The sequence below is a fragment of the Simochromis diagramma genome, unplaced genomic scaffold, assembly GCF_900408965.1.
Source record: "Simochromis diagramma unplaced genomic scaffold, fSimDia1.1 OVJJ01000304.1, whole genome shotgun sequence".
NCBI classification, from domain to species: domain Eukaryota; kingdom Metazoa; phylum Chordata; class Actinopteri; order Cichliformes; family Cichlidae; genus Simochromis; species Simochromis diagramma.
This window is the reverse complement of record NW_024387030.1, coordinates 15,248,979-15,260,785: the sequence shown is the minus strand read 5'-3', so window position 1 is coordinate 15,260,785 and position 11,807 is coordinate 15,248,979. Positions and strand designations below refer to the sequence as shown.

The 11,807-nt window shown below is 43.5% G+C and overlaps 1 protein-coding gene across 1 annotated transcript; it reads left to right on the top strand.

Moving 5' to 3' along the window:
• The first annotated feature begins 2,191 nt into the window (after window positions 1-2,191).
• LOC120739845 (thrombospondin-1-like) lies at window positions 2,192-10,762 on the top strand. The gene is made up of 22 exons (XM_040041762.1): window positions 2,192-2,363; window positions 2,465-2,548; window positions 2,814-3,373; window positions 3,481-3,559; window positions 3,644-3,733; window positions 3,819-3,928; window positions 4,262-4,387; window positions 4,784-4,880; window positions 4,990-5,163; window positions 5,253-5,429; window positions 5,511-5,684; window positions 5,772-6,052; window positions 6,151-6,369; window positions 6,478-6,585; window positions 7,005-7,164; window positions 7,258-7,376; window positions 7,675-7,909; window positions 8,020-8,247; window positions 8,335-8,606; window positions 8,702-8,799; window positions 8,901-9,040; window positions 9,130-10,762. The coding sequence occupies exons 2-22, from the start codon at window positions 2,485-2,487 to the stop codon at window positions 9,135-9,137; spliced, it is 3,519 nt and encodes a 1,172-aa protein (XP_039897696.1). The 5' UTR covers window positions 2,192-2,363; window positions 2,465-2,484; the 3' UTR covers window positions 9,138-10,762.
• Window positions 10,763-11,807: the final 1,045 nt, after the last annotated feature.

The window sequence follows — 11,807 nt, the reverse complement described above, 5'->3', positions numbered from 1 at the left end:
CTGGATATATTTATCCAGTAAGGCAGAGATAAACTCAACAAAATGAGGTAGTTTTATCCATGTGGAAAAAGAGCAGATTAAACACAAACGAACACCCACCCACGGACACTGCTTCTTAGCACCCCCAGTTTATAGAAACTGGCTTGGGAACACACTCGGAGTAAACACTTGCTATCTATGGATCGTTTCCGTTTTGGCTCAGCTTACTGGGTATTCATCAGTACTTGCCCCGCGCTATGAGCTCACAGTGAAATGTGTCCAGTCACACCTACATACGATATCTCCCAAATTCTTTTCCATGAAACCAGAGTCTCTTGTCCCACCTTAATCCCATTTCACATCCCCGAAGCCTTTTTCCACTTCAATAACAGTTTGACCTTTTAAAATCCACTGCTGCCTCATCACCTCCTGCAGACTTATGTTTCACTAAGGTGAGTAGTACACGCTGTAAATCCTGTATGTCACAGAAATGCCAGGGGGTTATAAAACTGTTGCATTCCTGCGGTATGTACACACTGGCCACAGAACAGGTATCCAGATGCGTCTCATCTCAATTAGAACTCCATAACCTATTTCTAGTCATCTGCTCTATTTTAGAATCAAAGTCTTCGCAGCATGCGAGACGCCTCAGCTCCCTCGTTTTTCCAGAAGCCTTTAATCTCTGTCATACTCTCGCTCTCTCTCCTCAACTTTCCTGTCTGCAAGAGTCTGCAAGAGTTAGCAGACAGTCATTTTTAGTGAAAAACGCCAAATGCAGCAAACTTTGAACAAGTCTCTGTGAAGAGGACTGTCTTTACTTGGTGGTGGCGTGGGAAAGACAAGAGAGACACAGAACATGAGGCCACAGGCACAGAGCTTTAACCTTTAACATGGTGGACAGAGATGTTGTCTTAACAAACACTATTTTCATGATTTCACTTTATTTTTTTCTATTAGTATTAATCACATTGTTGACCCTACAATATTAGAAAGAAACCCTAACAATCACACACGCTCTATGAGCAAGCACTTGGTGACAGTAGGAAGGAAAAACTCCCTTTAAACAGGAAGAAACCTGCTGCAGAACCAGACTCAGGGACTGGCAGACATCTATGGTGACCGGCTGGAGGTGAGGAGAGGGAGGCAGGACAGAAGACACGATGTGGAAGAGAGCCAGAGATTAAATGCAAAATGGTGTACAAACGCATACGTCATATTTTATATGAATGCACCTAAATACTGGACAAAGGTGTTCAGCCACTTCTATAGACTAAAATCTGTCCAAACAAACATAATACTAATGACACATGTCATAAAATACAGCATTTAAAAAAAAAAAAAAAAGTGTTTTAGGGATTTTCTTCATGTAACGTTAACAGATAGTTGCACATCCCTTTAAACCACAGTAAATATTTGCTTCTATTTTCTCCTAGAGAAAATATTCTGTCCTCGGTATCCTCAGCATTTACATTTTCCACTTTTTGTGCGTAGATCACAAATTTATTGTATATTTAGTAATAAACTCTTTCCAAAAGTAAAACCAAGCTTTTTCCTGGACACCCCTTTAAATATTTTGTTTTCCACACATCACTGGTACAAAGAAATTTAGACAAGATTCTTCCAGCGTATCTCTCACTCCCCCAGACCAGTACACCGTGTTCGTTACTCAATGAGTCCCCTGGTGGCCACCAGAGTAATAACAAAAGAATAAGCAGGGAGACTTTTTTCTTTCTTTTTTTTACCAGTAATGATGCCCTGCGCGTGAGGAATAAGTATAGGCTCGCATTAATAGGTGAGTGCAGGGTATGAAATATAATTTAATGTTTTATATGGCTTTTAAATCCATTCATAGCTGGTTTTGTGTTACCAGTCTAGAAAGATTATTGCCCTTTGAATCATATTCAGTCAAATTAATATATACTTTTCCCGCCCGAAATGGTATTTAAATGAAATTAAGACTATTTGATAATTACTTTTATTTGACCGGAAGCGGCCAAGTCTTGGCTTGAGCGCGTGGATGAAATACTTGTCCGATGATGGAAATTCTGCTCAGGAATGCATTTTTCCCTCCTCCGTGTGTGTGTGTGTGTCGGATATTCCTCTGACTGGCTGTGAGGTAACAAAATAAGTCCGTCCCCCTCTCTTCCGATTGGTCCAGAGTGCATTCAGGAATGTGCTTAAACTGGTTAAATAGCGCTTATGTCCACTGGATAGGTCAGTAGAATAAGTGGAAGCATCAAAATAAACGGGAGCTCAAAGAGATTTTACTATCTGCTGAGCTTCTGTTAGAGCTGAACGAGGAGGACAGGATAAATAATAGGAATTGCAAGGACTTTTTTTCTTCCTCTTTATCCAGCTTCCAGTGGTATTTTTTCTTTTTTAAGGTTTGTAAATCATTTTTAGACGATTATTTGATATTTTATTAATGCACAGGATCTTGTCCGGATGTGTTCAGTAACTGTTTGTTATTCTTTGGTTGCGATAGGGTTCACTTGAGGTTTCGAGATGATGCTGTGTGGCATCTCTTTGCTCTTGATGCTTTGGAGTTGTGAGGGCGCACGGCTGGCAGGTGAGAATGGAAAAACTGCCCGTTGTTGAGTTTTTAAACCTTTTGTTTCATATTAAAACTGCAGGGAAATTGAAGGTGGTTTTCAGCTAATTCATTAAAGATAAAATTGATGCATTTACGTGTTTTTTGGTTGTTGTTTTTACACGTAACGTTATCGTGTTATAGCCTGTTTCTTTTGTGGTTTTCTTTGTTTTCTGTGAGCTGTTATGAGACACAACGAGGAGGGAAAAAAAGTAAATGCTGCTTTTCTTTTCTTTGACCGCAGAGAGTCGGGATGATAACAGTGTCTATGACTTATTTGATTTGGCCCGGGTAAATAAGAGACACCATGGCGTGAGCACGGTCAAAGGCCAAGACCCATACAGCCTAGCGTACAAGGTCCTGAACGCGAACCTGATCCCCCCCGTCCCCGACAGCTCCTTCAGGGACCTCCTCGACTCCATCCAAACAGAGCGAGGCTTCCTTCTCCTGGTCAACCTGAAGCAGTTCAAAAAAACCAGAGGCAGCCTTTTAACTGTTGAAAAAACCGACGGATCCGGGCCCATCTTCGAGATTATTTCCAACGGGAAGGCGAACACGCTGGATTTGGTGTACTCCACCGTTGACCAGCAGCAGGTCGTATCTATCGATGAGGTCGATTTGGCCACCGGGCAATGGAAGAACATCACCCTGTTCGTTCAGGATGACCAGGCGCAACTTTTCGTCGGCTGTGAAGGGTTCAAACACTCAGAGTTGGAGGTGCCAATCCAGAAAGTGCTCTCCCAGGAGGTGGCAGACACAGCCAGACTCAGGATTGGAAAGGGAGCTCTAAAGGACAAATTTTACGTAAGATGTGCTTTATTTTGGAAGAACCCAGTAACAGTAATGATAAACCAAAATACCATTTAATGCACTATATTGTGTCTTTAAATATTTATGATTTCTTATTTCAGGGAGTACTCCAGAATGTGCGCTTTGTCTTTGGTACAACTCTGGATGCTATACTGAGAAATAAAGGATGCCAAACTGGAGGTAAGTCTTAAAACTGCATAAATAAAACATCAGTATAGTGTGCATATGATTAGACTTAGACTTCTCCCCTCTTCTCTCCTGAAGCTGCTATAACTGATGTCATGACCTTGGATATCCCAGTCAATGGCTCAAGCCCTGCCATTAGGACCGATTACACTGGTCACAAAGCCAAAGGTAACACCTGTCTTCTGTAATAAATCAAATCTTTGTACATTTAAAAGTGGAGATAATTCAATGAACTCCTCCTTCCCACATCCAGATCTGCAGTCCGTCTGCGGCTTCTCCTGTGAAGACATTGCCAACATGTTTAACGAGCTCAATGGACTCAATAAGGTTGTTAGACAGCTGTCAAATAACCTCCAAAGACTGGTAAGTGCAAAAGGCGATTAGGATCTTCTCTTTGTCATAATTCACTCCCTCGTTTCCCTCTCCGCTCCCTCTCCTCCTCTGCTTCCACTTAATGCATTCCCAGTGCGTAACCACTTGTCGCTGTAATGGCTTGTCCCCAGCCAAGTCCTTAATGAGACCCATGTGAATACACAAATATGTTTGGCTGTCAGCGGCATTTGCACTGCTTCGCTAAATTCAAGCGATGTCTTAATCACGGCATCGGTCAGTGATTCATTTGTACTGAAACCTTGGCAAAGTGAAAGTTTTCCATCCTTAGTAATTAACCCCCTTTCTGTACCTCCTTCCCTCCAGACTGAGGAAAGCAAATCCACAAGAATTTATATGGATTTGCACAAAGGAGTTTGCATCCACAACGGCATCAGGTACCAGGACAGAGATGAATGGACCGTCGATAGCTGCACCGAGTGCACATGCCAGGTAGGCGTCATCACACCTGCTGGAATGCAGGATTGGTCGGGGGAAAGCCATAGCCGAGCTTCCTCTGTCCCCGCTGCAGTAAAGTCATAATCCGGTTTACATTATCACCTGCCTTTATAATCACCGTGCTCCTGCCTGAAGGCTATCAACACTTTGTCTGAAAGCATCAAGAGAGCAGCATGGGGCTTTTTCTGCTGGTGTTGTGTAATGAGTTGGGTGTTCAGTGAGGATTATGTCTTGTAGTAACACAGTAGTAGTGTCATGTCGCTGATAAGTTCACTCCGTCGTGAAATATATCAATTAGGCTTGGAATAGCACCAGCAAAGCCTCGTTTTTTTTCTTCCCCTTCCTGCTAACTCATTATACTTGTACTAATTAATGTTTTCCTTTGTCCAGAAATCTGCGACCGTGTGTCGCAAAATCACCTGCCCTCTGATCCCATGCGCTAATGCCACCGTGCCCGACGGAGAGTGCTGCCCTCGCTGTGGAACACGTAGGTTTTTAATTTTTTCTGACTTTAATCAGATTTTCTTCCTCGATGACTTTCCAGCAAAGAAACAAGCCCCTATGGCCAATCATTTATGCCTCCTCTCCCTTTACAGCAAGCGACTACGCAGAAGACGGCTGGTCCGCCTGGTCTGAGTGGACCCAGTGTTCTGTGACTTGCGGCCGTGGCATCCAGCAGCGCGGCCGCTCCTGCGACCGCATCAACAGCAAGTGTGAGGGCACCTCTGTGCAGACCCGTGACTGCTACCCACAAGAATGTGACAAACGCTGTAAGTCGCCAAACATTCTTAACGCTGACGTTGTTACAGTACGTTTTCCCAGAACATGATGAATTAATGGCGTACGCGTCCATTCACAGTCAAGCAGGATGGAGCCTGGAGCCACTGGTCACCCTGGTCTTCCTGCTCTGTGACCTGCGGTGAGGGGGTCATGACTCAAATTCGCCTCTGTAACTCCCCCACGCCCCAGATGGGCGGCAAGGACTGCGAGGGAGAGGGACGTCACACCAACGTCTGCAGGAAGTCGCCCTGTCCTAGTAAGTCAAATGCCACCATTGAATTCTAAAGTGCATAATTATACAGGGCACAAAAAAACTAATTTCTTTTGTACGCCTTAGTCAATGGAGGCTGGGGACCTTGGTCACCTTGGGACATCTGCTCTGTTACCTGCGGAGGAGGGGTTCAGACCCGTAAACGTCTCTGTTCCGACCCTGCCCCCAAATATGGCGGCAAGGACTGTATCGGCGATGCTTCTGAATCTCAAATTTGCAACAAACAGGAGTGTCCTATTGGTGAGCATCTGAGCCTATTAGCCTAACGTAAACTTGCAGCACAATTTATAGCCTCATTCTTAAGTTAGGAAATCTTTGTCTTTGCAGATGGCTGTCTCTCCAGCCCCTGCTTCCCAGGCGCAAAGTGCACCAGCTTCCGAGACGGCTCATTCAAGTGTGGCAGGTGTCCATCCGGCTACACAGGGAACGGCATCACCTGCAAAGACATCGACGAATGCAAAGAGGTCCCCGATGCTTGCCATATTCATAACGGAGTCCACCGTTGCGAAAACACGGAGCCGGGTTACAACTGTCTTCCCTGTCCCCCGCGTTTCTCTGGTCCTCAGCCGTTTGGAAGAGGTGTGGCAGAGGCAACTGCTAAAAAACAGGTTTGGATTATTACTTAAATCTGTTTTGTTTCTGTTGTTGTTGTTGCCTGGTTCACTAGCAGCTTGCATGTTTTTTAATCATCTGTAATTTTCCTTAGGTTTGCGTTCCTCGCAACCCTTGCAAGGACGGAAGCCACAACTGCCATAAAAATGCAAACTGCATCTACTTGGGTGTCTTCTCCGAGTCTATGTTCCGCTGTGAGTGCAAGCCAGGATATGCCGGGAATGGACGCATTTGCGGAGAGGACAGCGACCTGGATGGATGGCCCAACACTGACCTGCCGTGTGTGGAAAATGCCACTTATCACTGCAAGAAGGTACGCCAGACCCCACATGGACAAAAATACACAAAGGCCGTTATTATCCATGTGCGCTCTATTATTGTGATGATTGCCTCCTGAACCTCTCCTTTTGTCTCTTTACAGGATAACTGCCCCAACCTTCCCAACTCCGGCCAAGAAGATCATGACAAAGACGGCCTGGGTGATGAATGTGACCACGATGATGACAATGATGGGATCCCCGATGATAGGGTGAGTAATCACGGCAGTTTCTTTTTTAGCCACGCTTTCCTCGGAGACCAGACATAGTAATCAGCTGTAGCCATCCTTCCTCTGGGCGGTAGAAATGCAAAGTCTTCGTGTTTATGTGCTTTCACCATAGAATCAAAGTGGAAAGTAAGTAAGCAGAGGAGTAGCGTAATATAATTTCTGCAAAAAAAAAAAAAAACAGAATTGAGGACAACGTGGCTTGTTGCCCGTAATTCTTAGTGTGGATTCGGAAAGTTGGGCAAGAAATATGCAGTGGTAAAAAAAAATCACCAGTGGAATATCACATTCCAGCTTAAGCAATGAAAAAAAGTCTGGAAGAGCAAAGTTTTATTCCTATAAATATGACTTCTCTGAGTCGTGACCCATTTTAGTAATTAAACTGTGATCGCTCCATTATTTAGGACAACTGCCCGAGAGTGTACAACCCCTCCCAGGATGATGCAGACAGGGATGAAGTTGGTGATAACTGTGACAACTGTGTATATGTAGCCAACACTGACCAAACAGACACTGACAACAACGGAGAGGGTGATGCCTGCGCTGTTGACATTGATGGTGATGGTAAGTTATTTCTCCATATTCTTGCTTTAATCTTGAAACAAAAAAAGCATTCAGTTTGTGAAGGCTAAAAATTAAATCAAAATTGCTCAACAGGCATCCTGAATGAGAATGACAACTGCCCGTATGTCTACAACGTGGACCAGAGAGATACCGACAGGGACGGCGTTGGAGATCACTGCGATAACTGCCCTCTGGAGCACAATCCCGATCAGGTAACATCATCTTTCACTTCTACTTCACTGCTGTGGGGACTTACAAGGTTAAATCACATCTGCTTTAATCAAGAGAGGAATGTGACAGCTCTAAAGAAAACGAGCACAGTGCTCCCTCTTCTCTTTTCTCTTCCTTTGTCTGGAGGGACATTGCTTGCATACCTGAAAACAAGGGTCTGCTTTTTAAAATTGCAACCAGGGCAGCACCTCTCATACTGAGGCCGATGAAAAACAGAGGAGGGAATTATGTGAAGCGAGTGCGAGGGTCTCATCAAAAAGGAATTTTGCTCTTTTGCAGATCGACTCTGACTCGGATCGCGTGGGAGACAAGTGCGACAGCAACCAGGACATTGACGAGGACGGTCACCAGAACAACTTGGATAACTGCCCCTACATTCCGAATGCGAACCAGGCAGACCACGACAAGGATGGCAAGGGTGACGCCTGCGACCACGATGATGACAATGATGGCATTCCAGATGACAAAGACAACTGCAGACTGGCCTTTAACCCTGATCAGCTGGACTCTGATGGTAAGTCCATCTCTCGGTTAACAGTCCTGTAAAACGCTGGTGCCTTGATTTTCTAAATCTTTGTTGTAGAGCATTTTTTTTGATTTCCAATGTATTTACTTTCCTCTCAGGTGATGGACGTGGTGATGTGTGCAAAGATGATTTTGATCAAGATAATGTTTTGGACATCTATGATGTATGCCCGGAAAACTTTGCCATCAGTGAAACCGACTTCCGCAGATTCCAGATGGTTCCTCTGGACCCCAAGGGTACCTCCCAGATCGACCCCAACTGGGTTGTCCGGCATCAGGGCAAGGAGCTGGTCCAGACTGTCAACTGCGACCCTGGCATTGCTGTCGGTATGTAATATACGGACAGACGTTTTTTCTGCAATGAACACAAACTGGTAGCAAATTGATACTAACCCATCTTTCTTTAAAATTCAGGTTATGATGAGTTCAGCGCGGTGGACTTCAGTGGAACATTCTTCATCAACACGGACAGAGACGATGACTACGCTGGTTTCGTGTTTGGCTACCAATCCAGCTCGCGCTTCTACACAGTGATGTGGAAACAGATCACCCAGACGTACTGGTCCAACACACCCACAAGAGCTCAGGGCTACTCCGGCTTGTCAATCAAAGTGGTCAACTCCACCACAGGGCCCGGTGAGCACCTGAGGAACGCCCTGTGGCACACCGGAGACACCCCAGGACAGGTGAGCACAGCTGAACTGACTCAGAGTTTGAGGCGTAATTGAGGAAAACGTTTGAGACTTTTCTCATTGTAACTTTTGCTAATTGTAACTTTTAGGTGCGCACTTTGTGGCACGACCGCAAGAATATTGGCTGGAAAGACTTCACTGCCTACAGATGGCATCTGACCCACAGACCCAAGACTGGACTTATCAGGTGAGACCAAAACCCCAGAAGAAGAAGGAAAAAAGCTCTTTCATTCAGTTGCATAGTTTAAAACTTCTCCACTGCTCCACTGACTGTATTTTATTTTGTAGAGTGGTCATGTATGAAGGCAAGAGAATCATGGCTGACTCCGGAAACATCTACGACAAAACCTACGCCGGTGGGCGGCTAGGCTTGTATGTCTTCTCTCAGGAGATGGTTTACTTCTCAGACCTCAAATACGAATGCAGAGGTAAGCACACATTTGAAGGTTAGATGCATTTGAAACCACTTACCTGAAACTTTATTCCTAACATCCTTTCTATCTGCAACTCCTTTCAGATACATAATCGGAGCACAGAGGCTTTTAGAAGAATGTATCAGTGTGAAACGAGACCTGGATCGACTTATTTAACTCCTTTCCTTTGAGAAATACGCGTTGGAGGTATGAAGAGCAAGCGAGCTAACGTGAGGTGAGGTGACCTCAGGAGTCTAAGCCAAATGAAAGTAAATTCTGCACCACAGCACCAAACTCAAATTTTGAGCACGGCTCTGCTCAGAAGACGATTGGCTCTCTCACTCTGTTTGCTCTGATCTGCGTTGAAAGAGGGCCACATTTTATTGCTTTGCACACCTGAACTGTTGTCGGTATTCCTCTGTGGATGAGGGACCAAAGGGAAGAGTGTTTCTGTTTGTTTTTGTTTTTTTAAGAAAAGATATTTTTGTGTATTAATATGCATCTGCTGTGGACTCAGATATACTTGTTTCAGTATGAAGAAAACAGTAGGAGAACTTTGTTAAGTTTGGAGGGTGAGATTACCCTTTGAAGGAACTCTTGAGGGACAATGGACAGTATGGACTGACTGTTACTATCAAAGAGAGTGAATGCTATGTGTGTTTGTGCATTTGTTCCACCTGATGAGCGCAATTATTGAGATAACCGAGTCGAAATTTGATTTTAATTCCCTGTGACAGCCCCCTTTTTAAAGGCACGTGCGTGTATCCCAGGCGCAGGGCTGGCCCGAAATATTCGTTTTCTCAGGAAAAGAGCACTAGAAGAAACAAGGAGAGCACAATATTAAGGATAGCACAGGGCCCCAAGGCAGGCACGCTGCTTTGGAACAGTAATTATGAGCAAATATAACGTGGATAACTAATATGTGAGGGGCCAGTCTGTTTCCTAAGATTATTGTAAGTGTAACTGTTTATAGCTTTAATTGTTGCTCATTTTTCCACCTTTAAATGTCAGCAGCAACCCGTGAAATCGGGATCCTCTAAAGATTAAGAGTTATTAACCTCGGACCAAAACAAAACAAAAAACATCAACAACACCATCTCTAAATATTCCACTTCTGCAGTGTGCGTGGCTGGTGTGCCTGAGCTTGTGTGTACAATTTCTGACAATGGAAAACAAAAAGGAAACCCTTTATGTACAAATATTACCTCATTAGTTCTTTTTGTGCTGAGACCAGCAATACACGAGAATCCCTTGTCTTATCAACAGAGTAGAAATTGGTTGGCTTCTATTTTTTCTCTCTTTTTTTCTTTAAAGCAAGACTTTTACTATCATTTATATGCTGTATATAAGATATTTTTGTAGCAAAAGAAGCCCAAACGGGAACGTAAAGGATTAAAGAAATGTTGCCTTGACTGTGTTTTGCGATATGTATTGTGGCGTCTTGATAAATTATTCTGTTTGTTTTATGTTGAGGGTATTTCATTTTGTGTAGATGTATGCTATTTAAATAATTTATCTAGAAGCGTAGCCTCATATGGAAGCGTTTCTGTCTGTATAAACTTATTTGCACACTGACACGAGGATGTCTTTGTCATTTTGGTTTTTGTATGTCTTTTTTTTAATATTAGTGAAGCTTTTCTATAAACATTTGTCCCATAGTTTTTACCCAAAGTGCTGTTTTTTACTCCTACTTGTTATTTTACTATGTAAAGTGAACATTAAACTCTCTAGAAAAAAGTTCCAAAGGTTCTTGGTGTCTTTTTGGGAAAACAAACAGTTAAATACTAACCCAAGCATCTGTCGCTGTGATTTTTGAAATTCATATCTAATTCAACTAAGGTCTTCTTAGAAAAGCAAAGAGAGCCAAGTCATGCTGTGTCAAACAACTGGAATCCATTAGTTGGGTCTTGTGAATCCTCTGAGAAAGGGAGTATCCTTGGGAGTCAACAGCAGCAAAACTCAACATGAAATATAACCTACTTAAGCAGCACATCGACACAGATATGGCCACACATCGCATTGCTTCACTACCACTGGACAGGTAGACATAAGGAATTTAGCCCTCCAGAGTAATAAAGGTGCTAACTTTAAGGAATATGGAGCTAAGTTATGGCTGTGTGCCACTTTTGCCAGTAAGAACTTGCAATGAAATTCCATACTTTTCATAAAAAACATCTAAATATAACCTGTCAAAAGTCAAGATGACTTCCTATCCACAGACCAGCTCTATAGCTTGCTAGCTGCTGTGCTGTAAGACACCGCGGCAGTATATAACTGCAAACTGAAATATGACTGCTAATTTAAATCTTTCTTGGGGTCAGAAAGAGCTGGAATGTGCGTCAGTGAGGGTCCCGCCAGAAAACCCAGATTTTCTCAGTGTGCCGCAGGTCTCTTTACATTAGCACTGACCTCATTCTTGCCATAATGAGCTCAGTGTTTTTCCATTACCCTAAATGAGCAGTTTATCTTACTCTTCTGAAAATATACTGTTTCAGTTACGCACACATTATTTGTGTACAGGAGACAAATACGCTACATATGCTGTGATTAATGACATGAGTTGCACATGTATGACAAATAAAAGTTTAAAATAGACAGTTTTAATCTAGTCCCATCAGTTAGAAAAGCCTTTAGGTTTGGGAAAACAGTGACGCAGAGTTCACCGTGTTTGGAAAGTGTCCTTGGAGGTTCACCTGGCTGATTCCAGTGTAGAGGAATGTGAGATAATTCCTGCCGTTTAGACGAGGTCAGAATGCGGGGGTAAGGTGAAGAGTGAGATGAA